The 27918-nt window shown below is 40.2% G+C and overlaps 1 protein-coding gene across 4 annotated transcripts in view; it reads right to left on the bottom strand.

Annotated features, from left to right (window-relative positions):
• rabgap1l (RAB GTPase activating protein 1-like) overlaps positions 1 to 27918 on the bottom strand; it is a 179272-nt gene that overhangs the window by 26577 nt on the left and 124777 nt on the right. For all 4 annotated transcript variants that reach the window (XM_062395184.1, XM_062395183.1, XM_062395182.1 and 1 more), the window contains exons 14-17: positions 11219 to 11332; positions 4254 to 4328; positions 2184 to 2309; positions 349 to 492 (exon numbers count right to left, since the gene is read on the bottom strand). In XM_062395184.1, coding sequence (XP_062251168.1) covers positions 349 to 492; positions 2184 to 2309; positions 4254 to 4328; positions 11219 to 11332 — 459 coding nt within the window. The remainder of the gene's footprint in view (positions 1 to 348; positions 493 to 2183; positions 2310 to 4253; positions 4329 to 11218; positions 11333 to 27918) is intronic.

Below are 27918 nucleotides of genomic sequence, written 5' to 3'. Positions count from 1 at the left end.
ACCCTACAAAGCCTGATCAGGGCATCTCTATTGATTAAGAAGGGCAGATGGTAGATGGATTAATGCTGATGCTACTTAGTCTAATGTGCTCTCTACCTTTTAAATACTGATTGCTGGTAAAAGTAAAGTTCAACAAACTGCCATCTCGCCATCCTTCTCTTTCCTTTCATGTCTCTGTCCGCCTGTTGTGATGGTTGGGGACCTCACCACTTCCCTTCCCATGACCCAACCCTTAAATAACACCTTGGTACTACTTTCATCTTTACAGAAGTTGTCTCTGGACAAATGTGAACCAAACCACTCTTCCAGTATTTGCAGAACAATGTGGAGCCGTGAGTCAAGTCGTACCTCGCAGAGCAGCAGGTCAGTGATATGGAACACCATGCACAAGGGGAACTTGGCAGTGAAGAGGGTGAGAAACCACTGGGAGGCATACATGTGCGCCTCCAGGTTCAGCTCCTGGAAGTGGGACCACAGGTCTGGAAGCTGTTCCTGTCAGGAGGAGCAGAATCGTGTGAGATAAAACAGCAATTACAACAATACAAGTATGAGGCTCCAGTTGTCATTTCAATTTGAAATCACTTCATTTTTACTCATACTTTATTAAATCATGCCGTCTCAAAGATTATGATGTCTTTCAAGAGTGCAGCAAGAAAAGGCACATAAAACAGTTCAAATAATATAAAAGAGACATCACTTCTACATCATACATTGTTTAACATCTAATTTGAACGCATTTTATTGTACTAAGAATTTTTTAAACTAAAGTTGCAATGGCATTTCAAAATCCAGGTTTGCAGAGCTGAGTGGTTTCATTATGTGATGTGTATAATATAAACAGTGTAAGAACACCAGAATTTAATACCGTCAATGTTCTGTCATTATATTTACTTTCATATCTATTAAGAGGAAAATTCTTACTGTCATTATTATCTTTTTGCACACTTCGTTCCCCTTCTTCACCATTTTGGGTTTTGAGCGTTAATCAACTTTACTTAAGGAGAAAAATACAGCTGCAGAAAAAGTGTGCGTCTGCCTCAGTGTCAACACATGTACAGAAAATACATGATTCAATTAGCCTTGATGGAAATCCACTTTGGCAGCTAACACTTACCAATGCCACATCACACCTGACTGGATCAGATAGTGAGCTCCCACCCAAGAGCCAATAATTAGCAGTCAATGCTAACATCCTTACATTGATCTCATTAGGTCGATGCTAATTGAGTGCTAACCGAGTTGATCCAGGTGCTGAGAGACGACTGCGAGCTGAGCCAGGACGATCTAGCTCAACTCAGTGACTGGATCTAGGCTGTAATACCTGAGTAAGAGATGGGACTGCACATAGAGGGACAAAATGCAGTTTGTCATATAGAGAGACTGCAGGTCTGGTACATACAGAGCATAAATGACTTACTGTGATATTCAATTACTTTTGTCTTGAGGAAATCCGTTGAAACCATTATAAAATGCAATATGAGCTTTATAATTGTGGATATGATTTAACTCAGTTTGTGAGGCTATTTGCTGTCCGCTTGTCTTTTCCTTTTAATGGTGTCCACTATTGGTTCATTGTACAAACCTTACACTGAGTAAGTAATTAAATGAAACAACCCAGGGGACATTTATTCGGAAAGTAAAAATCAAACCAAATCTTGTGTAAAAGAAATTTCCAAGACGGATGGCTGGTTATGTCAAGCGAATTTCATGGCATTCACATTTATGACATGGCCGTAGAGTCTGATAAACTTTTTTCATTTTGAGCTGAAATAGTAGTGGACCCTGAGGCTGAATCATTTTAAATCCCGCCACCAAGTGGAGAGATTAATTCGTTTCTTCAGCCGTAGCCAGAGGTGACTAAATAAAACGTGTGATGAATAAACTAAGAGGATAAACAATCAATGAATATGACGGGACTGAAGTTTGGGCAACAAGGACCTCAGGGCCTGCTGCATTGAGTTTTATTTGTTTATACAGAATTATAAGAGTATCAACACTAAATTGGTGTCCCTTTAAATAAATAAGAAATAAGAATAATGAAATGGGACTAAATAATGGGGTGATTTCCTAAATCAGCAGCTTGTCCCACTTGATAACCAGGGTCGTCTTCCTAGCACTATGTTAGTGCATTGTATTTATACATTTGATTCCATCTCAAATCCAGTAAACACTGCATCACCAACCTGCATTAGCCTCTCCAGCTGGAAGAACTTGCAGTGAAGATCTTCGAAGTTGTTCTTGTAGAGAGCTCTGAGGCCGTATTTATACATGATCTTCACTAACACACAGAAGGCCTGCTCCTCAGGCATCTGAAAGAAAAGGACCATTTTAACTATTTTAAATCTTGAAAAACAACGAAACGTTTAGAACGTATATCTCGAGCCACCAAAGCAAACTTGGTAACTTTTTGTTGAGAGCTCTTCGGGACATTTGGTGGACAAAGACTTCAAGAAAAGAAACAGACACACTCTTATTATGTGCATGTCAGTTATAGTTATGGCAGAGTCACATTTCATTTACAAAGATTTGGGTAAACTCCACCCATCTGCCCCTTGAAGCAAATGATGAATTTCAGTATAGACATATCTGACGAGCTCTCAATACACGAGGAAAGACAGAACAATTTAAGAATGATCTTAGGGGACCGTTAGCAACCGTGTAAAAATATATTTATAAGTGAACATGTCACAGTTTCTGCATGTTTCAGTGTATATGTGGCTGAGATGAATGAAGATAAGAGCCATTAGAGAAAACTTATCAATGTGTGTGTGTGTGCATCTGTGAGGCTATATGGATTTATGTCCCCTCACACTCCCAGACACACACACAGACACAGACAGAGACACACACACACACACACACACACACACAAAGTGAGGTGATATTTAATCAGAGTGACAGTATGTGTTTGGGGCTGAATGGGCTCCTGCAGGTAAAGCTGAAACCCTATTAATATTCCTGACATCTCCTCTACAACCTCGCCCTTCTTCCTCTTCCTCCTCTTTAACCTGTCTGCCTCCTCCTCCTCCATTACCTCTCTGTTTTACTGCCCCTCCTAAAATGTACAGCCTCCTTCTCGATAACTTCTACTGTTTTCTTCTACCACCCTCCTCTGATTTCTACGTCCCTCTCCACTACACCTCGTTATTTGTCTTGAACGTGCTCCTCCTCCGCAGCTCTTCTTCTTTTTTCTTCCCTCCTCACTCCACCTCCTCCTGACCTCTGCCTTCTTCTCAACTCCCCCTCCGTCTTCCTATTCTTTAACCTTTGCTACCCTTGTCGTTTGGACGTCGACCAAACTCCCACCGCCCTCTCTCCTCCACTCGGGAGTCCCGCCTCCATTAGTCAACTCCCCTGTCTCTTCCCCCATCTGTCTTTCAACGGCTCATCAAACAAAAATTCAAGTGTGTTTTATGCAGACAAGTTGCAACACATGCATAAAAAAACGCTGAACAACGCACAGAAAGAAGTTCACTTCAACACGTATGTGAAAGGGAGATATGGAGCCCGGCGACTGCCTGTGACCTTGAGGACAAGTGTGTGCCTGTGAATGAATGCCTCTTCCAACTCTTTGTCCCTCCTCATTTTCTGATATGACCCTGTCACGTGCTTTCATCCTTTCCTCCTTTCACATTCTCTCACTCCGTCTATTCATCCAAATCATTCTGCTGTTTTCATTTGAGCGGTCAGCAACTTTCTTTTCAGCCAAAAACATTCTAACTCTCTGCCCGTCTCATTCCCTGAGCCTCCGCTGTGTCCCTGATATTGTCTTCCGTTCTGTTTTATTACACCTTGTAGGAGCTCACAGACTTGGTTTCTGTAGAGCTGGTCTGGTGAAGGCGCAGCCGCACAATAACGACATATCTTCTTTGTATTGGTGTTGGCCTTGACTATTTGTTTCACTGTTGTCCTCAGACTGTTTAGTAGAATGTGATCATTCCAGCAGCTTCAGAGAGCTTTTACTTTGAAAACAAGGGGAAAAGCACGAGAGGTTCTCCAGTAAATGTAAAGGATGAATGTTAAGGTAGAAAGTACAACATCAAAGTAAAAGCGTCCACAAGACGTATTGCCTGGCAATGTTTGATGTTATAGATTGTGATGTATCGATTTGCAATATATTGCAAATTGATACATTGTTTCTCACAGCTAAAGTCTGCGAGTGTGTGTGTATTGTATCTGTCTACAATATAGATCTATCAGATGCATTCTGTTGACCAAGAAAAGATGGATGGAGGGATGACATGTTTACTCACATGCAGCAGGAGAACGGCAGCAAGGAACGACTGACCCTGACAATAACCAATTTCCTCGTCATAGACAGAGTAGGCCTGTTAGGAAAAAGGAAAAGGAGACAGGGGAAAAAATGACTTTGGTTATTCTCTCAGCCAGAAATCCTAGACATCAATAAATATTGTTTAAAATGAAGGCGCTGATGCTGTATTCTTGCAACTGCCACTTTACTCTGTATGTTCCCTTCCACTTTAACATGATCTTTGAAAAACGAATATAGGAATAATTCACCCTCCCCGGGACCATAACGATAAAGAAACACATTCAACATACATACTTTTTTACATTTTCATACATTTTTTTATGTTTATATATTTATCCTTTTTATTCTCTCTATCTATGCTTGTTTTACTGTTCGATTACTATTCTCATGTTTCCCTCTTGTACTCCTGTGTGCAGCTTTTCTTTGTAACCGTCACATAAACTACTAGGATCAACGAAGCATCTGTCTATCAAAACATCTCTATTATCTACATCCTGGAGGGAAGAAGTTCATTTCAGTGTCGTGATAAATTAACAATTTGTTCTTCTGTTCAATTTCGAATTGAACAGAATAATGACTTGTGATGTGATAATGGCTTCACTCACAGCTGAATTAATCTTAAATACACCAGGCGGATCAACATTAGTGCTCGAACACTAACACCCACGTAACCAATTATTCAGTGGGTGGTCTGAACACAAGCCGAACACTGGTTGGCTCACACAGGTGCTAATGACCTCAGAAACTACACCATCACCATGGAAGTGACATCCCTGAAGCAAGTGTGAATATCTTTCTCTCACTGAATGGATGATGTGATCCAAAGGCTTGTGTATTGTCGCTTTGTCGAACCAAGATGAATTAAAGAACAACCACTGATTTTTTTATTTCTAATTCCTGAGGTGTTGGAAATTGGCAAAGGCAACTTAGGATTCAATTTAATTGTGTTTAAGGTTACACAAATACCTATATTCACAGTCACACAGTTACCAACGTCTGGGGGCAGCACATTTCAGCCACATTCTGATAAAGTGAGACCAGTGGATGTGCGATTCCAGTGAAGCAGCTGCGTATTTAATGTCTTGCACTAAGGCAGTGGGAGGGGGGATGAGTGTCAGCTGACATTTTAACAGCCCGTCATTTTACCTGCTACATAAAGCATTAGTTATGTTTGAGTATGTTGCTAGAATGACTTTCTGTCTAACTGAGGTTATGATAAGAGATCAAGAAGAGCAATAAACTGTTTTTGAGTCATCCTGACATACAACATTCTTGCGCCAGCATGGTTTGGTAATATTTCTAATACCCACTGGAATTTCAGCTGCATCATTTGAAAAAAAAAAAAAAACATTTTGGAGACTGGGACAACTCATTTTATCTTAAAAGCTTAGTGCCTTGTTGATCTTCCGGCCGTCAGTAGTCTTATCAGTCTAATGTGAAGATTGTCAGATGACATTTCCTCAGAGATCAGATCTCTCTAATATCAGGGTTTTTCCTTCTTTCAGAGGAATTACCCTGGAGGCTGTGTTCCTCTGTTCTCCCCTATACAGCTAAGTCGCTGTATCTAATAACATAACACCAATATTTGATGTCCACTTAAATAAACAGACATTCTGAGGACAAGTGCATAGGCATAAAGGAAAATTAAATCACAGTACTGTCCACTGGACAATCTGGAAAGAGTCGAATGAGAGGTGTACTATACTGTTGCACTGGATAACCACTCTGTATTACACACAGGCATTTATTTCAAAAAGACGATTGAGTTCTTAACCTGCAATAACTGTTTTATTGACACTAAGGGGGCGAATTATTAAAACTGACGTATTATCACCATTCAAGTAGTTAACAGCTACTTATTTGCAGACAGATGGAGCGGACAGAACTGAAACTCACTCTTAAGCTCTGTCTTTCTGAAGGGAGCTTAAGATTCAGACAGGATTTCATCGTCACTTAGTGTTAACATTATACTTGATACATGGATATTATAATAATATTGATTATGGTTGCTCACTTTCATGGCACCAACAACATAAAGTATGCAGATCAGTCACCATGGAGACAAGCTGACGCCGAGGATGGAAAGACTGATTCAGTGATTGTTGTCAGTAAAGATATGGACTGCTCATATTTTCCAAGCTTTAGCTGTCTTTACGGATGGTGAGAAACCTTGTTGGTTTATTTATTGAAGTCAGAACTAAAAGAGGAACCTTCCGATGACGGTTCAGGACCAGCGCTGTCTCCTAACCTTCTGGGCTGCTAATGAGCAATCACAGTGTAAACAGGGATCCAGGGAGGAGGCTTACATGCCTCAACCATTCAACCTTCACTTTGTGTAATTTGTTTGGAATCATTTGAATTTAAAAATCCATCATAGTTGCAATACAGTAGGCTAAATAATAATAAATAAAATATATTTGGCCGCACTCAGAATGTCTGAAAATCCCAGTCCTCATTTGTTACGCCCGTTGTTCCCTACCAGGTCAGCACAAGGATGTGTAAGAACAAAACCACTGAACACAAGAGATTTCCTTTAATCCTGGTATAGTGTGATGGTGGTGGTAAACAAAACACAACTTTAATTGAAAATATAATGTGGTTTTCAGCCTTATCCAAAGCAATTTTAAATGACTAAGCTGGTAAAACTTCAATATATTACTGACAGTCATGCTGGCAGGATGCTGAGACTTTGATATGCATTTTAACCAGAACTATATATATAATAATTATATTATAAACCCACTATTACATAGGGTTAAAAGACTATTACCCCCTCTCCATGCTTCAAAAATGTGTGTGGACGTCCAGAGCTACATTGCTGATCTGTTCAGCTAATTTGAAGCTTGATGTGGAGGTAATGGAGAAGTCTTGTGGAGCTGTCTGGAGTGTAATCTACAAGCTGACATGCTTGATGGAGTGTGGCATTCACACTTCCCCAACTCGGTTTGGAGAAGTGCATGCTGACAGATGGATGGGGGAGGTCCTGGTGGGTGAAATTTAAATTAGTTAGCCCGATGCGGATAATAGGCTCAGAGGGATAGATTATTACAATCTATAGTTTCTCCTCACAAATAAGTATGCTTTTACTTTCTGTACAAATTTTCACAAAATTTTCAGAAGTAAAAATGTGTTATCAGTCATTGATTTGGTGAAAAGTGGAGATAAAGTAAAATAAAAGTTTTCATAACAGCCGATATCATCCAATTCTTATCGGTCAGACGATAAATTGTTCGGGCTCTAATTCTGAGGACTACAGGACAGTGGGAACAGTTAATTGATGTTTAACTTAGTTGACGTCACAAAGGTTTCAGTTTCTACAGTATAAGTAGCTGATGCAAGTTTATCTCATTATAATGAAAAATAAACCTCAGGTACCTCAGGCCGATGTAAGAACTGCTGAATGACAGATTGCACTGACTGAAAGAGGTGTAGGCCACATGTGGAGTCATGGCTTCGGGTCTCTGTTGCGACAGTGACTATTAGTGGGCATCTGTGCTGTCAAAGTGTCCTTGAACACGATAATTAATATCTGAACACTCCAGCCAGGTGTTCCATCGACTATATTAAAAAGATATGTAAACTAGCTGACAGGGTGATGATTTCTGTGTGTGAAGTATTGAATAACAGTACATGTGAAAACATCCACATTTTGACTGTAAATACATTTTCGTCTGAGATATGTAGCTCTGTCATGTTACATTAATTGTTCAGTTTACAGTAGAAACAGATACTTGTCTTTATAGGTCACGGGTCAAGTCAGGCAAACCTTTAGTTTCTGCAGGCCTGCTGATACCCGTATGTGGAGGTCTGATCAGAATGGCAGTCACCAGGCTATAAACTAGTATCCTGAATGACATGTGCATGGAAATACTCAGTGATCACTGGGATACGCAACATTAGCTCGGTTGATGAGGTATGTTAATGCGTTATCATGTTTGCTTTTTCCCCCCAGCTTTGTTTGAATTCAGTTTCCATGGAAATAGAGAAGAGATCTTCTTCATCCATTTATCTGAGAGTCACAGGTCCTGGATCGCCAGAGCAGCTGGGAGAACAATATTCTCCTCCCTCCCTGAAAACCCACTGTTAGTGATATTCTTGAGTTAGACTCTTAGCCCCTGACTGCTGCAGCAGGTCCTGTGAGAGACCAACAGCAGACAGTCTGAGGTTGTACAGGTTAGCTGGAAGTGTGTTCCTGAGAGGAGCATTAACAGAATGAAGCGTATTATCACTGAAAAAGAACATGGGGCTCAGGTGACCTTCCCTGCAGAATAAAGGTTAGAGAATAAGACTCCAGGCTTATTACTGAGTAAGATATGAAGATGAATATAAACTTTGTCCTGGATCCTCTGTGCCTATAACCCACTCATGCCTCAAGAGCAAACCAACCTTATCAGCAGCAAATCTACATGGATTTGCATACAAATGAAGGCGGGCTCGCCACTGACCTAGTTGGGTCTAAACTGGATGCTAACCCTTCCTGACAGGTTCTCCCTGAGCGCTGACTGGACGTACTACACTTCTGCATCACCAGGAAAAATATAAAAGGAGGAAAAGTTCAACTTCATCAGTCTACAACTACCTTTTATTATGAATATGTCTATTGTACAGTATCTATACTTGTGTAATACGTACAGCTTCCTTTTGAATCCTTTCACTAATTTAGCTTTGTGTGCACACATTTCTGTTCATTACTACTGAGTGAAAACTTCTAATTACTGTTTGCATCAGTTATTGAAATATGTCTCTAATGATAAAAGTAGACATTTTCATTTCTATTAAATATTTTTTTAATATTTGAAGAGCCTAATAGCTGATGTTGTGGCATGTTAAGTACAGGTGCAAGTAATCGACAGGCGAACACAGAAAAAATGTACAGGAGCTGTGTGTGTGTGTCACATTTAGTGCATTCTGTTTTTGACAGAGCTGTGGGATATACTGGACTTCAGAGCAATGCAAGGTCATCTGTGCATCGAAATCTTAGTTGAGTTCAGAGCTGCAGGACAGTGACAGAGATTAAGACTGGCTTTTATACATTACAGTGATGCTGACCTTGGCATTTGTCGGAATAAAATGTACCGTGTGTCCTCTCAGGACGTGAGTCCACTGGGATCCTCACCTTATAGCACTTATTTTACTTTTCAATTTTAATGGTGAGGAGGCCCGGCTGCTTTGTCTTATTTTGTTACCAAGCTTGTGGCGGATCCACACATGGTCAGCAGAAATGGTTGTTCATTACTGCACGTTTCTATGTTTTCAATATATCATAGCATTTGAAATTATCAAATGCTAAGAATGTGTTATACATGGTAACTCATTTGAAGGCATTTCTCAACATGGTTGAATCTACAAGCCCATGAAGACGGCTTTGAATACATCAACTTTACCAGTTCTCTCTAAAATACTTTCCCTCTTAAAACAGTCGCAGACTACGTGATTATTTCTTGATGGTACCATCTCACATTAAATTCTCGGATTCCACTGGAATGGCTGAAACCTCCTTTGTTTCATTTAAATAATATTTATTTTGCCACACTCAACATTTAATTAATTCAAACGATAATCAGCATTACACTTCACTGTTATGCAGATGACACCAGGCTCTATATATCTACCGAGGTTTCTTTTACTCTCTAGCCCACTTGTCCTGATATTTAATAGAAATCAAATCCTGACTCTCCTACCATTTTCTTAAGCAAGCAATACAATGTGGGTTGTCATCTTGGATAGTACACTATCTTTCCAAGCACACATTTGAAAGATAGTGTTAACAATGTTGTTCAGTCATTGTTATAATTGCATAATTCTATCTGTGCAATATTAATTCCCTCTGTCTATCGCGTGCACCTAGCGGCACTCAATGCTATTCTCAATCAAACCATTACTACATCCCCTGTTGACTATTGTAACACTGTTCTCTACGATCTCTACACAAACTCCATTTGGTTTAGATTTCAGCTGCTCGTGTTATTACCAGAACTGCTTCCATAAAACATATTACTCTTGTTCTCCAGCACCTCACCACAGCATCTGCTCACTTAACAACCATGGAGTCGAGAGCCTTTGGTCATTCTGCCCCTCGCCTGTGATCCCTCTATTAAATTCACAATATTAAATCTCTCTCATCTCAAGATCCAACTTTTCAAACTGGCATATTTGTTCTGAACGTTTCTATTGGTTATGGTGGGATAGTTTTGACATTTTTGATTGATTCTAAAAAGTAGATGCCTTGTAGCCTGTGTGTCTTGTTGTGTGCTTTGAAAGGTGCCTATAATAAAATAAAGCTATGGGAAATTGGCATCATTTTTTACGTTTATATAGTTTAGTCTTTTCAGATCCCCTGCAAAGCCTCAAAGATCAATCAGCCTGGCAGCACAATCAAAATGGTTTAAATTATTAATGTATTCATGGTTATCATATTATATATATATATTTTATCTTTATTAATTATCTCCCAAAATCTTCCAAATCTATACTATGCAAAATATCTTTCTGAATCGAATGGTCAGAAAATAACTTGGTGGTAGACACTGTATTTACTTAGAATTAGAGGAAAAGATCAATTCTATGACCACTGAGAGGTTCGATGTCCTTTATGTCATGTAGGAAAGATTCATGGTTATGTCTCAGTAAAACGCGGGTACTGTCAAGCAAATATAGATTTTTGAGCCAACTTTAAATTCCAGGCCAATTCTTACTGAGCCTTGCCAGAATACAAAGAGAAAAAAAAAGCTAATAGTTGGCTTGTGAGGGATAGGCACACATTTGAAAGGTTAAGCATTAGTTTCAGGATTATCTTCTGTTCTCACAGAATAACAGTACTGTGCCATCCAATGCAGGTTTGATCTAAGTTCAGTTCCTTGTCATTTCAAAGTATTTGGATGTAACTGACAGCCATCTTTGTTGCTCGATCAGTGTCCCTCCACAATCGCAAAACAGTAATCTCACCTTGCAGATCTTGTACAGTGAATCCTGTCCATCTCCGTCAGAGTCCTTGAAGTAGTCGTGTGCAGGGAAGGTGCGGTGGATGTCGCGGGTGATCACACCTTCCTGGGCTGAATCCTGCAACACACATTGAGTACATGCTATAAACATGTGACCGGGCAAATATCCACGTCTGTTTATTCTGATATCCATGTTTTTGTTATTCAGAGATGACGCTCTGTATATACATTACAAAAGAGGGCAAGTAAAATGACAACAAATACATTAATCACAGCTATGATGCAGAGCGTGTATGTATTAGTGTTTGTCCCTTTCCTCCTGCAACAGCACTCCCCAGGCCTCAATCACATAGTCTTTGTAATCCAGAGCCACGGCAGAGTACACATACATACACACATACCAAACATGTTTTCCTGTGTGCTCCTCAATTACTAACGCACATACATACACAGGCAATCTGCCATTTCCTTCTCACTTTCTAGTCTCACACAAACACAGCGAGTTGCACACTGTCACACACACGTGCAGTACAAACAGAAAGCAGAGAGGAGACTGCCAGCGCAGCGTTCTCCACCAGCTCACTGCAAGCTGCAGATAAACCAAGCCTGAGCCTGACTGACCTTGATGTGCGTTTGTGTGTCTCAGAGACAAACTGTGAGACTGTGTGCACAAGAGCAAGTGTGAGTGAGAAATTTCATCTGTCATGCTTCTCCCCTCTCCTTGTTTCCTGACAATAGAGAGAGGAGAAGGGGGGGTATTAAAGTAAGAGGGGGAAGGCAGTTTGCTGCACGTTTGGTAATCATTGCAGATTTGTCATGCTTTTGTTGTGAAAGTTCAAGAGGTTCCTTATTTTTGCACGTAGGGAGGACTGTGGACTTTGTTCGCCATCTCCTCCACTGGAAGGTGAGGAAGGGATTTCTTAATGGTCAGCATGAGCAGGAGGAATGATCACAGCAAACACAACTGTTTAATTGTCCATATGTACATAGAAACCTGTTTCCCTATACTGTAGATACTGATGCCTAACCGCTGTTGTAAGACTTCATTTTAAAAAACAAGATTTATAAAGAAATGTAAAATATTATTCTAAATTGCAGAACCAGCCACAACTAAAGGTCTATGACAGAATACTGACTATTGAAAATAATAAGTCACACACTTTGTGACATTCTACTGTTATTACTCCTGGATTATGTTTGGATATTAGTTTCAACAATCATCTAAATATAACTCTTGTTTCCCATGTTATTAGAAAATCCTACACTATGCTTATTTTGTACATGTATCCATACGTGTGTAAACACATACACACAGCAAAGCGTTTGATAGAGGCTGCTGGCACAACTGTGTGTAATGCTTTAATGAGATTTGTCGCACGGAGGTGGTGTGTGTGATTCTGTGTATTAAGTGGAACAAACAGTTTTACATTGTGTTCCTTATGCGGCAAAGAGGAAGAAAAGCAGCTTGTCAGGAATGTAGGCTGTGACTTTTTTTTGTATGTGTTCGGGGTTGTCTTAACTTGCCAGCACCAACCTGAGAGAAGTTTAATCAATTATTAACCAAGTAAAAACATTACTTTTTAAATAATTAGAGACTCATGATTAATGTATTACTCTTATGAATGGGTCCATCAATAAACTCATTCACGACACTGTAATTACCATGGCAGTATCAGCGAGCACCACTCAGAATCTGGTTGACAGTGGAAGTTGTAAACACTTTGATTTAATTAACCATGCTTGCCTCTAATAATTAACAGCCTCATTACTCAGAAGAAAAAAAACAGCACAAAAAATTAGGATAGGACGTCCTCTGTACTCTACTTGCTCTCCCTTATACTTCCCTCCTTGTTGGGCAGCATTTATATATCTTCCCTCTATTCTGTCTCTGCATTTTTCATTATCTTCTTAAACTCCCATCTCCTTTATTCCTCTTGTCATTTATCTCTTCCTGTTCCCTACTGTCATCTTCTCCCCTCTTTTCTACTTCATCTTCTAAAGTGCCATCTCTTCTATTTCATTTCCAACTCTGCTTCCCCTTTTCTTTAAATGCCATCACTTTTCTGCTTCCCCCTCCATTATGCCCCATGTATGTGCCTCATCCTCCCTCATTTTCAATGCAAGAAGCAAACATGAAAATACATTTAAGCCCTATGGTCTCAATATGCATTGCTTCTGAGTGTGGTTCACGCATTTCCAGCACAAACATTCTCTACCTGCTATTAAAAGATCTGAGCTTTGGAAAAAAATATATATATTACTGTAGAGAAGTCTGTAGTTACTACTGTTTACTAAGTTTTTCACAGTTTGTAATGTTTTGGGCTTCAATAGTCTCAAGGGGAAAAGAGGAATGTGAATAGAACATACTTATTCTCATTACTGGAATATCATTATGTCAAAACATTCTGCTCCATATATAGTTCAATAAAACTGTCACTATCACAACAGACGAAGACTCATAGGCTCAGAATAAGTGAGATGTGTCACTAACATGCACATATTCACTGTGTGTGTGTGTGTGTGTGTGTGTGTGTGTGTGTGTGTGTGTGTGTGTGTGTGTGTGTGTGTGTGTGTGTGTGTGTGTGTGTGTGTGTGTGTGTGTGTGTTGAAGCTGGTGAATCTTTGCAGGGAGGCTGTGTGCTGCTCTGGAGAAACTGCAGCCTCATCAGCAGCATCACTTCTCAATCACAGTGCTCCAGTTGCTGTTGTGCACTATACACAAAACAGAGAACTCAACCCAATTCTTCCTCCTACAGTGTAACCCTATAGATCTATGAACACAGGTACAGCAACACAACAGGCCCTAAAGGTTTGTCTGTTTGTTCCTGCACTGTACAGTACCGACTCAGGTAGTCAGGTTGAACCCGCTGATGCCTCAGAGACTCCATTCAGATTTGGTATTGTAATTCGTCCTCCTGAGTGATTTGATTACAAGTGGTCATCATTACGTACAGGTCTGAATGCACCTAAATGAGAAATGTGAATGATGCATATAGAGCGGCGAGGGGAGACATATTCTGGACACATTTTCATCTTCTGAAAATGAGGAGAGAGTTGGATGTTGTCAGTGACAGTTAGAAGCCGAGAGCTCAGCACCGTCAGCACTGCCTCCATCATCCAAAAGATCTTTAGTCTGGAAATCGCTATACCATCCCTACAGGAGAATGAATGGAGAGTGACAGAGGTATCGAGAAGACTGTTAGCCATGCGTTAGTTCCATTGTCAGACAGGGGTATAGGGACAGGGGATGTGCGGCTGCAACAGAGAGGCAGCATCATGTCTGTAGAAAAGACATGGCTCCAGGTAATCCTCTTAGTTTGTATTTTCTTCTTTTTGAACTTAAAAACAGTGGACAGTGGGTGGTTTCTGGTGTGATGATTTACACCAGTAACAGCAAGGATGGTTGGATATCTCCCGAGTGGCAAAACCAGTGCATGCAAATTTCACTAAGCTTTTCCAGAGGAGTGACAAGGCAAGACTATAGAAGCCTGTTAGACCGTAAAGCCTGTGTAAAATGGGACTATATACACATATTCAGAAGAGCATGCCCCGCAGTCCAAACACATGCACATAAACAATGTGCACTGCTGAATGCAAGAATGCACAAAAGTCCGTGGAATCAAGTAGATGCAAACTTTCCACCTGACATTTAGCTGTCAGTTGAAACCATAGAATATATATATCATTCCAGCCCACATACATACGCTGTCCTTATACCGTAAAACAGATGAGCCTGAATGCTATACATCAGCACAAAATACTAAGTAGATATAATAAATATGGAAGGATTAAAAAAGCATAGCACAAGCAGGGAGATTACATCAACACTGTACAGTATCAGTCTGAATTTGATTTACTCTGTGTGTGTATGTGTGTGTATGTGTATGTGTGTGTGTGTGTGTGTGTGTGTGTCTGTGCGCGTGCATAACTGTCAGATTTATCCCCCGGTGGCTTTTAAACTGACTGACTGAAGGCAGTAAACAAGGCAGGAAAGAAAAGGAGATGGAACCAAGGAAAAAAAGAGTGGGAGAGGAAAAGAGCAAGGCTGGAGAGAGAGAGAGAGAGAGAGAGAGAGAGAGAGAGAGAGAGAGAGAGAGAGAGAGAGAGAGAGAGAGAGAGATCAAGACAGATAACACAGAGGAGAGACGGACTGAGACAGAAGATGAAAAAAAGGGAGATAAAGAGAGGGCAGGGGGATATGTATACAAGGGGGAATGAGAGGATTCCTCTAATTGTAGCCTGGGGGCTTGTTGGGCAGACCGACCATTACTCAGAGCTCACCTACAGGTAAACTACTTAACGCATGCCGCTAAAAATAAAAATCTGCTGATGTGTCCAATGTGTCCAAACCTGGACTCCCCCTCTGCAACCCTCCACATTCAATATCATTTAATCAAGAGAGTCAGAGGGTTTCCTCTACAGAAAAAAACAGTCTGGAGAAACATTACAGCCATATAAGAGCATGTAAGGCATTCTATGTTTTGTACAAATGCAAAACATTCTAAATGCTATAGATTACATTAGTGTGTACTATTGCATGACTTGAATATATACATGTTTATAATGTATTGCTATATGTATTGTATTTGTTTAGCTTTTAAATTCAAATAAGAATTAGGATTAAACTAAAGACTCACATGTTGTCCCAGGTCTTTACATATCCTTAGTATCCTTAGTATCCTACATGCTTTATTCACTTCTCAGCCTTTATTTTTCTACTTCATCTTATTGTAATTATATTTTCATGGTTTTCTTCTTAATGTATTGTACATTATTCAGCATTCAGTTAGCCACAACATTCGAGAAAGAACAGACTCAGACTCAGTGGCTGAAACTAAACTGTATCGGCTGCTGTAGTAGAGCAAAGAAGTAAAAGGGCAGATGCTTAAGGGGGGGATATTTTAAATGTTAATCACTTCCCCGGGAACTCTGCCTTCATTTAAGTTAGGCTTGAAGGCAACACAAGTGAACGCCTGTCATTTTACGATAAAACATTTCATTCAGAGGTGGGTACAGCTGAGATGACACCAGAGCGGTTCCATGTCAAGTGTGCTCCTGCAGCAGACAGTTACAGTCCCCTGTCCACTTCTTGTTTGCCTTCCAGCCTATTAGACCAAGTTACCTTCCTCATGTCGCATTGCCTGTCTCCATAGGGAGGACAGATAAAACCGGGCACCTTGAGGACCACTGGACACTCATCTGAGGTCAGCTGACATTAATGACCAGTGACCTTAGTTAAGTCTAGCCATGCTGTCCCTCTGCAAGTCCCTCTGCAAGTCCCTGCAGTATCAGGTGGACAGGTCAGGTTTTTCCACTGAAAGAATACCGTGCTGTACCTACAATGGATCTACTACTACAGCATACTAGGGTACAGTATCCTAGTGATTCAAATGCATCATCAACCCGTTGTTGGTGCATAAATAACTACTGAAGAGATAGTATCCGAGCACAGCAAATGGAGTTAGGATATGGAAAAGATACCCCACATGTTCAGAGTTCTATTTTAAGCAGTGTGTATCCAAAAAGATCAGTTGACTGATAACATTGGCTGATATTGGCCTTCACAGCAAATCCGTACAATACTGCGTCAATATTAGAACTTTTATTTTACAGAGTAAGAAAAGTATAAAAGATTTATGCATTTATTTCTATATTTTAAATCAACAAATGTATCTTTATTTTTTAAATTCAAGCTCTATATATTTGGCTGTGTTTGTGTTTTCTTTTAACCTGTAGTTTTTTTATGATAATCTTATAACGCCTTGATAAGACACCTTAGGAATCACAGCCAATTGTTATATGTATTGACGGATATAACGCTATTGGAATTTTGCTTTCCTTCTTACAGCTGTGCAGATGAGCTTGGCAGTAAACAGTGTTGCTCAAGAATGTTTGAAGGAGAGCAGTATGGTTGTGCCTGATTACATGGGGTCACTTACATCCATGTGACATCAATGTGACACTAGGGGCAGTTGTTTTGTGTATGTATCGAGGGTAAAATTATTTTTGAATAGACGAGATCTAAGAAACAAAGGTGAGTACATTTTATGGCAACACTTAAAGTGTGTTTCACAGCACAAGGTCAATATTTTGCTTTAGAAGCATGAGTCAGTCTGTCTATCAACAGCAATCCTGTCAAAATGTCCTTGAGCAACATAATGAACCACCTACCTAGCTCTCACATTCTCACTCTCTCTGAATGTAAGTGGCAGTTCACTGTTTAAAATGAATTACCGCACTGCGGTTGTATGCCTGTGACAATCAGAGCTGTGTCCGTGTACATATTTCTACCTGCTTCTTTTCAAGATTCATATAAGGTCACTGTGACCTTTGACCACTGAAACATAATCCCTTTTATCAGAACATTATCGTACAAGTGACAATTGAACAAAAGTTGAAGAAATTCACTCAAACACTTATTTGAATGTGAGATATTATATCTTGAATGTCTCTTGAATGTGAGATATTATATCTCACATTCAAGAGGCGAAAAGCATGATCTTTGACCACCCACATCTTATCAGTTCATCTTAGAGTCCAAGGGAACGTTTGCACCAAATTTGAAGACAATCCCTGAAGCTGATTTCAAGATAACATGTTAAAGAAAAACAAAAACATATTTTGTGAGGCCCCCATCACGCGGAGGCATACCAATTTAAATGTAGAAAACTCTGAGGCAGCTCCATCACCTTATTATACCATTGTGGAGGAAGCAGCGAGCTATTAAGTTACTCTTCCCTTCTAACAGTTATGTAACTCCTTGGTGTGGATGTTTCGGGCCCATGGGTGCTGGCTGGTGAACCCCTCGACACAGAGGCAGCCAGGCTTTGCAAAGCCAATGAGGTGGGAGCGAAGGCGCCAGCCAGGTTCAGGCAGCTGCACACTCAGAGCACACAAAGTCCTGAAGTGACAGCCCGGCCAATCAGAGATGATGCTGCTGGCGTTAAACCACTGGAGGCAACCATGAAGACAGATTGCTGGATACAAAGTCAAACTGTGTGTGGAAATTATTACAGGAGGGAACACAGCCAGACAGGAAAAACTAAATGTTTTATGTAACAACTTCAGAAACTGCCACTCATAGAAAAACTGTGATCACTGGATAAGATATTTCAAGTCTGGAGATGGAATGTAGAAAATGCACTAAATCAGGATTCAATATTGTAATATAAAATGACATCTAACAACAATAGAGGATCTAATAAATACTGTCTACACCTACTGTATTCTCCAAAACATGCCAATAGCCCCAACGTACAGTTCCTGACAAAATAAATAAAATAATAAACCACACAGGATTAGACATTTCAGCATAGCCTCCTGAAAGCAAATATGATATTGTGGTATAATATCTCTGGTCAACCGCAAACAAACACCACTAGAGTAATTTATTTGCAGACCAGCTGATATTATTCATCTAGAATATTTTTGAACAAAGCGAGCCAGCAGCTCCCTAATGTTATGTGAAGTGTGAGGACCAGAGGGTTGTACTAGTTTTGAATCAGCATGAACATATTGAGTTTTATCCCATTCAAATTCACAAAACTTTAAACAGAAACCTGCATCATTTCAATTCAACTCTTTTAAAACAGTGTAATTAAATTTGCGTAGGTGGTTTCACAGCTCCCAACTGCAGGTTTCACAGCAGGTCTTACAGTAAAACACAATCCTCAAGCCAATGAGACAAATTATAGCACTGATTATGTGTAACTCTTCTCCGTTCACTGTCAAACCTAATTATTGATACTCTCCTCAGTCAGCTGGCTCATCAGGGTTTTCTGCCCCTTCTCAATGTGGAAGAGTGGTGGATCAAATGAACACATTCAAGGCCCTTTGACACCGTTGTCTCAGAGAGGAGTCAGGAAGTAAATGTGCCATCTGAGCCTGGTATCATATTGACTGGGGAGTATTGCTCTATGGGCCGTGTCAGAGAACAGAGAATCAGATGGACCAGCAGCATGGTGTGTTAAAGAGTTAAACCCCAGAGGTCCTCCAAGTAAGAGTCTGCATGAAGCTGCATTGTTTCTTTTGTTATGGACATCAAAGATATTTAAACCGAAGGGTTCAGTTATGATAAAGATTCTATGAGAATCAAGATAATAGAGAATGAATAGTTAGTACGAATATAAAGGGAAGGATAAATTACTTAAAGGGCAGAGAGGGAGGCATGGTGAGATAAGACTGGTTGCTAAATGACAGAATATTAGAGAGTCTCTTCATCTTTTGGATAGAAGACAGATCCTTATATGGAAGGCCAGTACTGAATGTGACTACTACTCCATTTGGATCACAAACACTTCACGAGAATGTGTCTGCCCCCTGATCTGGATCCACACTAAAGTCTATTAGGATCTTCTCCGCCCCATACCACAGCGTTATAACAAAATTTGGTTGAAATCTGTTAAGTTGTTTTTATATTTTACATCCTTGTGAAGGTTATTATGAAATGCTTTCTATGCAATTTAAAGGTCTGACACTAAATAAGGTTTTAGGAGAACACCCTGTGCTGACTGAGGCACAAACTACTGTTGTTAGCAGGTAAATTCAATCAGACGGTGATGTAATTTTCAACATAGTTTGAACTATGCCAATTATTTTGTCTGACTTCACTTTTTCACAAAGTCCTGACGTCTTGTTTTTACTGTTGAGTTACTGAATATGGGCTGTGTGCATTTTTTTGTGGGTTGAGCGTTTGTGATACTTTCAGATTATTTATAAAGCACCTAGATCTGTTTTATAACAAAAAAAATTGGAAATAAAACTTTCTACATATAGGGCCAAATCCCAGAATAATGAGGATTTTGTACCCCAAACCCCCCAAAATGCCCCAGTCTTATTTTGCACTTAATTCTAAAGAAAAAAACACACTGCACATTAACTTCATAGTCTTTACTGACTGTGAGAAAGCCAGGCCTACTAATGACACCACCTCTCGCTGCTGACACACCTGGCTCCCTCATACACTCCTCATTTCTATTCATTTCTGCGGGACACAGTGAGATTATCTGTTGGTGTGATATTCAGGGGAAGGCAGTCCAGTAATTAAAAATCAGCTCCCCCCTGAGGCCTTTGTCCTTGGTAGCTGGCGAGGAAGTTTCTGGAGGCTTCCCTGGAGGTATGAGGGATGAGGGAGGAGGAGGGAGGGGGGGGCAACAGCTGGCCCATTTGGCAGATTGCAAATTCATCTGTCTCTGTATCGCTGCCGTGGCATTTTAATGGTCCGGCTGGTTCTGCATTTCAATTTGTGGAGTCGGAATTGCAGACACAGCGTTCGGGCAGAAAGCAAAAAGGCCAAATTCTGAATTTTGCTTGCAGTAAATTTGGCGCCAAGCCAAAACATCAGAGAAACACATGACACAATAGAGAGCAGCAGGGGGACAAAGAATAGACCCAAAGCTTAATTGATAAAGAGGATATTAATTTGCAACAGATGGAGAAATCTGATTCCTAATTCTTCTGTAGTTATCCACCGCATGTTTACAATCTTGTAAGAAAATGAATTGGCATGCCTCTGATTCTCACTAACTAGCTCGTCCATATATCCTTATGAAAACCCTGCAAAACATGAAGACAGATAAATGTAGGTTGCTCCGTTTTGCCAAAGAGCCAATAATTCAGGGCTGTTTCTACTGTTAAACATGGCTAATCTCAACTGGTTGGTCAGCAAGCACGTACCGGTGCCACATTTGTTTGTCTGGCATCATTAAATTAGCAGACTTGTGCTGGCTCTGGGAAATCAGCTCGTCCTCTCTGCACGTTAGCCTCACAGCAGCAACTGGAGGGACAGACTGCTAACCCACAACCTGGCCAACACCATTGTGTGTTGGATACTATGTTTGTGTGCATGTTGTTTGTTAAATTGTATCATGTCTGTTCGTTTCAGTTACGAGGACGCGTGTCCACCTCTGTCCCTTATTAAAAACCCACTGGATTCCACCATGTTTCTCTTTTGGTCAGTAAGCTGTGTTGCTGGAGTCGATGCTTGGTAATGGGTATACATATATTTGAGGGGTGGGGCATCTGAAGGAGCATCAAAGAGAGGGTGTATTTGTTTAGCTGTTGAGTTCAATTCTTTCAGAATCCCTTACTTCTGAGTCCCTTATATGTTCAAATAACCAAAAAGGTTAGTGCACAAAAGTGTGCCTTTGCAAAATGATTGAAGAATACACATGCTGTGAAAAGCATGCCATACTATTTGGTCCTCTTTCTCTTTGCCGCACACACAGAGAGCATCATTGACTGAGGTCAGCGGATTAAGTGCATCCCTCCAGGTATCTGTCATTTTCTGTGTGTTGTGTTTTTTACTGGAGGATATGAGCCGAATCTCTACTATGCGGAGACAGAAGACCCCCAGGGATGGAACTGGTGGAGCACAGGGTCAGACAGTGGGTCCATGACAGAAGACGGAGAGACTTTAGTGTGCGGATGCATATTTACTTAAGTATGAATTGCTCTGTCTGCACGTGGAGATGTGGAAGTGTCTTTCAGTCCATTTGTTACCTTCATAATAAAAGCCTGTAGAGTGCTGAGATGCAGCTACTACACAAACACACCAGCAAGTAGGTTCTTAGATTCCTTCTCTGACACAATTTTACTTCAACTGCATGTTCTGATTAAAATCTCATGCAAATGAATAATGCAGTTGTAGCTATTTTGGAGCCATTGTTAAAAATCTTGTTGTAATTGCACATTGTTTATGAACTTCACATAAATTCTCTGAAACCTTGTTGCTTGTTCAGACTCAGGGTTTCCATAGCGACACACTGCCTCTTAAGTCCTGATTTTCATTTGTTAAGAATCAGGGAGACAATGGAGACACTCAACTGGAACCAGGGAGTTGGTTCCGGATATCTGGCAGTTATTCCCATTCACAGATAGACAGGACAACAGCTCACCTGAAATAAATTATATTCCCTTTTATATAGGGACTGAATTCATCTTCTTTTGTATGAAACTGAAGAATAAATGTCTCACCATTGTACATATTTATGAAAATAATATTTTCTAATACATGTATACATGAATAGCTATTCCAGTTCTTCATCATTGCATTTACAAGGTGGATTTAAGTCAGAATTTGTCTCAAGATGACTGATGCTGATGATGATTCGCTTCTTTTTACCCTAATTTTCTTTGTAACCATACAATTCTAAACTCTTCTATTTTCCATTCTACACCTCACCCTTTGCATTGAGAAAGCTATGGACCAAGCTGCCAATATACACTCACTGAGCACTTGATCAGGAACGACATACTATTACTGGGTCGGCACTCCCTTTGCTTTCATAACAGCTTCAATTATTTAAGACATGGATTCCACAGATTGTTGGAAAAGGTCCTTTGTGCTTCTGGTCCATGCTGAGATGACTGCTCACATCATTACTGGTGGTTTGTCATTCATTGCCAATCCCCTGTTTTAACGCATCCCAAAAGGTGTTCAACTGAATTCAGATCTGGTGACTAGAGAGGCCACACGTGTTCACTGTAACCAACATTTGCTTTGTGTCATGGAGCGTTATTATGCTCGACGTAGCCATTAGAAGATGAGTACATTGTGGCCATAAAGGGATGCAAATGATCAGATGGGCAGTGGCATTCAACCAATGATTGATTGGCATTAAGGGGCCCACAGTGCGCCAAGAAAATATTCTCCAAACCATTACAACATCACCAGTCTGGACTGTTGACACAAAGCAGGTTGGTTCCATGGATTCATGCTGTTGACGCCAAATTCTGACCCCACCATCTGTGTGCCTCAGCAGAAATCCTGATTCATCAAGCCAGACTACAGGTTCTTCTTTTATCAGTCTTCAACTGTCCAGTTTTTGTGAGTGTGTGCCCACTGCAGCCTCACTTTTCTGTTCCCTGATGTAGAGTTTCACACCTTCTCTCTGATGTTCTAGACGAGTATCAACTAAAGCTCCTGACCTGCATGATTTCATGCATTGCATTTACCAGCACATGATTAGCTGCTCAGATAAATGCTTGACTTAGTAGGTGTACAGGTGTCCCCGTCAAAGTTTTTAATGTGTGTTTTATCCAATACCCTAAGCACTTTCAGGATCTGCGTCAACACATAGTTCTACAGATAAGACGGCTTGTGGAAATAACCGACTGTGGTTTCAGTTATAAGAAGGTAGTATCTTGTATTGCAATACGAGATTGTTGACATTCTATGGCTATTTGCACTTTACACCGCAAATTATTATTATTATTTGTATCCAATTCGTTCACTTCCCTCCTCCTGTCCAAGCGCAGCAGGGCTAAATGCCACAGAGAAAGAACTGGCCATATCAACCATGACCCGAGGCCCCTACTGGACTCACCACTGAATAATTGCCTATACACAACCTCAGGATAGAGGGAGATAAAGGAAGAGCGAAACAGGCGAGGTAGAAGGAAGGAAATATGCTAAGGAGCCAAGGGGGTAATTTGACTGATTTATGGTATTTAATTTATCTAAAATGCCCTGACAGAAAAATTAGAGAGGGTGGCTGTACGTCTGCTGGCAGAGCTTCAGTACCTGAGGTCTGCAGGGAGGTGACCATTAGAAAACATGTTTGTCCTCCACTGTCCTTCAAGGTGATTGTCTTTGTGCCTTGCTAGTATGAACAGCTAGTCCAATAATAGTGGTGAAAATTAAATTATGTCAAGAAAAGCAGAAAGAAAATGTAGATGTTCCTTTAGCGCTGCAGCGAGTGAACGTTTTGCAGCTCCAAAGCTAATGTTTTTAATGAGCTCTATTATCCTAAAATAAAATCATCTTCTGTTAATACAAACAACAGACTGTGGTCCAGGGTCCAAAGTGCCAGCAGTGATGATCTTAGTTGTCTGACAGAGTTGAGCAAGAATAATAGAGGATCAATCACTCATAAATGCAAACATTTTTATTTATCATTGTGATACCTTCACATAAGTAACTTGAATGATGCAATAACACCAAATTAATTCCTTTCTTTTGGTTCTCAGATAACCTGAAATGTGACCTTAGTTCGCTATAATGGGCAATCATGACTTTTGAAAGACTTTTCTAAAGACTACATTCCTCACTTGCTTTGATGCAGGTGACAGAAAACCCATATAGTGCATCTGTTATATTGACAATACAAAAGTTTTTGTGTTAATGAAGATAAAAACTGTATTAAACTAGGGCTACGTTGTAGCACTTGCGGGCCCGAGCACCCGCACGTTGAAGCCTGTTGCGGTCGGTGGAGAGAGCGATCGATGACCAAGCGCACATCATCGATCGAGCATGCACTTCTCCACGTTGCATGCGTTTTGCGCTCTGCGGCAGTAGGTTTGCCAGTAGGTGGCGCCATCACTTTTATTACGCACAGACATATAGATCTGTTCAAGTAGGCGCTCTGATGTAGCGTGAGAAATTTTGTGTCAATTGGACAATGTTTCCGCAACTTAATTTTCACACTGATCAATAGGTGGCGCTATGATCCTGAACTAATATTCATATATGGAGCTGTTCTATTCAGGATTGTGATCATAGGTCAGTAGTTTGGAGCCGGTTGGATAATGCAGAGTGGATTAACAAAGTACTTCCTGTTTCCTGGCGAATCAGTAGGTGGCGCTATAACACTGAGGAAATATTGACACATAGAGCTGTTCAGGCTTGGACTCTGACCATGTGACAGAAGTTTTGTAGTGATAGGACAATGCACAGTGGAGTTATGATAACATCGTGTCCTTTGGCGAAGGAAAATCCTTCGCCGCACATCAATGTTTACACGGTTTGAGGAAACGTCACAATTCTGACCATGATCTAATGACTTGACTGATCTGATTTGAGCTGTATATTGTAAATCAGCCAGGAGCAGTTCATCAAAGTATAAAACATGTCACTTCCTGTAGCCATCAGGGGGCGCTGTAATTTCAAGTCATAATTTCTGTGTAGATGTCATCAGGATGGCACCCTTGTCTTACATGTCTAGTTTGGACTCGATTGGACAATGTATGTCCGAGATACAGAACCTCGTGTTTTGATGGCGTTTAATCAAACTCAAGACGCAACACCACGGTCACACGGTGTGACGAAAGGTCAATCTCTTAATCACTTTTTATCTCCATCTTGTTGTGATGGCACTGATCTTAATTTGAAGTTAATCTGATGAAAGCCCTGGGACAAGTGCATCAAGTAAAAATGTGGAATATGGAAAAAAAATGGCCACTTAATCCAAAATGGCGGCCTCCCTGTTTGGTCAAGCATACCTATCCAAGATATTTTTTTGTTTGTTATGAAACGACACATGTCCCGATAGATTTGTATAAATGTCGGCCATCGTAGTGCCGGGGTTGCCCTATAGGGGGCGCTGGTCAGTTTTTTTGCCACGCCCATTTCTTAAAACCATATGAATATCTTCAGGGGGGGGCTGTTGTTACACACATGTAGTTTGAGAGAGATGGAATCATGAACACTGAAGTTACAGCAATTTCGTGTTTCACGGCGAGTTGATGAACTTTAATGCCACGCCATTCATATGGCGTTTGACGAAAAATCACGGTAATCATATGTCTTCATTGTCAATGTCTTGGGACCCATTTGATACAGTTTGACATGGTTGAGGTCAGTGGATGAGGAGAAATTCATCCAAGTGTAAGACAAGCAAAAAACAAGACATTTCCTGTTGCCACCAGGGGGCGCTGCGGTTTTAAGTCATCATTTATGCATAGATGTCATCAGGCGGGGACTATTGTCTTACATGTCTAGTTTGGACTTGATTGGAACATGTATGTCCGAGATACAGATGCCCGTGTTTTGATGGCGTGTAACCAATTTTTAACGCCATGCCACGGTCACACGGTGTGATAAAAAAAAAATCCCTCAATCATTTTTTATCTCCATCTTGTTGTGATGACACTCATCTGAATTTGAAGTTGATCTGATGAAAGCCCTGGGACAAGTACGTAAAAGTAAAAATGTGGGATATTGCCAAAATGGCCACTAAAAGCAAAATGGCGGACTTCCTGTTGCGTTTTTCATAATGCTCCATGAGACTTTTTTTCATGACTGGTCACGATACACCTATATCCAGATTTTGATGAAAATCCGTTATGTGGAAACCTAGGGGCTGGTTCCAGGGGGCGCTGTAGAGCCATTTTGCCACGCCCAATTCCAATTACTCCAGAATACTAAAATATCCGCAGACCTTGAATTTCCTGCAAAGTTTCATAACTTTTTGAGCATGTCTAGACCCTGAAAAAGCCCCCCAAAGGGAAATAATAATAATAATAATAATAATAATAATAATAATAATAATAATAAAAATCCTTACAGATTCAATAGGGCCTCTCACCATTCGGTGCTCGGGCCCTAATTACTCTCTCACAATAAACCTCAAAGGCGTTACAATGATATGAGAATCCGTGACATCAATCCGTTGGATGGGCGGGTGATTATGTCTATATTTCTTAAATGTATTACAAAAATACATAAATAAAATATTACAGTAAATTTAATTAGTTTCCTTTTTTATGTTAATTTAGATTTTCAAATCAAGATTATCATGATCTTCATTTAAATTGTACAGTGCTCACTATGATGTATCTCTGTACATCCACTGCTGTTAAATTATTCAGGGCTCCTGACCATGAGGCAATGACAGAATGGAGAGGTGATGGAGAGTGGTGGTGATGTAGATCACTGCTAACAGTCTATCACAGATGTAATGATCATTACATTAGTTTAAGTGAATCAATAACTGGCGGCTCACCGCAGCTTCTGCTGTGGATGCTGTCATTGTAACCTTTTATATTCTATCAAATTCCTATATTTCACCTTTTAAAATTTTGAATACTTTTGCGCCTCCAAGCCTTTTATAATTATGACTAATTCACACAAAATACACAAGATAATTGTTCACTTTAGCATTGACAGTACTGTCTATAAAGAACAATTATATATTGCCTTAAATGAAAAAAATGGATATTAAACTATCACTTGTTTTAGAAGCTACGCTTTAGAGCAAGCGCCATATATATCTATGTAAAAAAACATAAACAGTTAACATACAGTTCAGCCACTAATAATTAGGGCCCGAGCACCGAATGGTGAGAGGCCCTATTGAATCTGTAAGGATTTTTATTATTAGGGCCCGAGCACCGAATGGTGAGAGGCCCTATTGAATCTGTAAGGATTTTTATTATTATTATTATTATTATTATTATTATTATTATTATTATTATTTCCCTTTGGGGGGCTTTTTCAGGGTCTAGACATGCTCAAAAAGTTATGAAACTTTGCAGGAAATTCAAGGTCTGCGGATATTTTAGTATTCTGGAGTAATTGGAATTGGGCGTGGCAAAATGGCTCTACAGCGCCCCCTGGAACCAGCCCCTAGGTTTCCACATAACGGATTTTCATCAAAATCTGGATATAGGTGTATCGTGACCAGTCATGAAAAAAAGTCTCATGGAGCATTATGAAAAACGCAACAGGAAGTCCGCCATTTTGCTTTTAGTGGCCATTTTGGCAATATACCACATTTTTACTTTTACGTACTTGTCCCAGGGCTTTCATCAGATCAACTTCAAATTCAGATGAGTGTCATCACAACAAGATGGACATAAAAAGTGATTGAGGGATTTTTTTTTTATCACACCGTGTGACCGTGGCATGGCGTTAAAAATTGGTTACACGCCATCAAAACACGGGCATCTGTATCTCGGACAGACATGTTCCAATCAAGTCCAAAC

This window comes from Platichthys flesus, chromosome 9, assembly GCF_949316205.1.
Source record: "Platichthys flesus chromosome 9, fPlaFle2.1, whole genome shotgun sequence".
Taxonomy (NCBI): domain Eukaryota; kingdom Metazoa; phylum Chordata; class Actinopteri; order Pleuronectiformes; family Pleuronectidae; genus Platichthys; species Platichthys flesus.
This window is presented reverse-complemented; position numbering and strand designations above follow the sequence as displayed.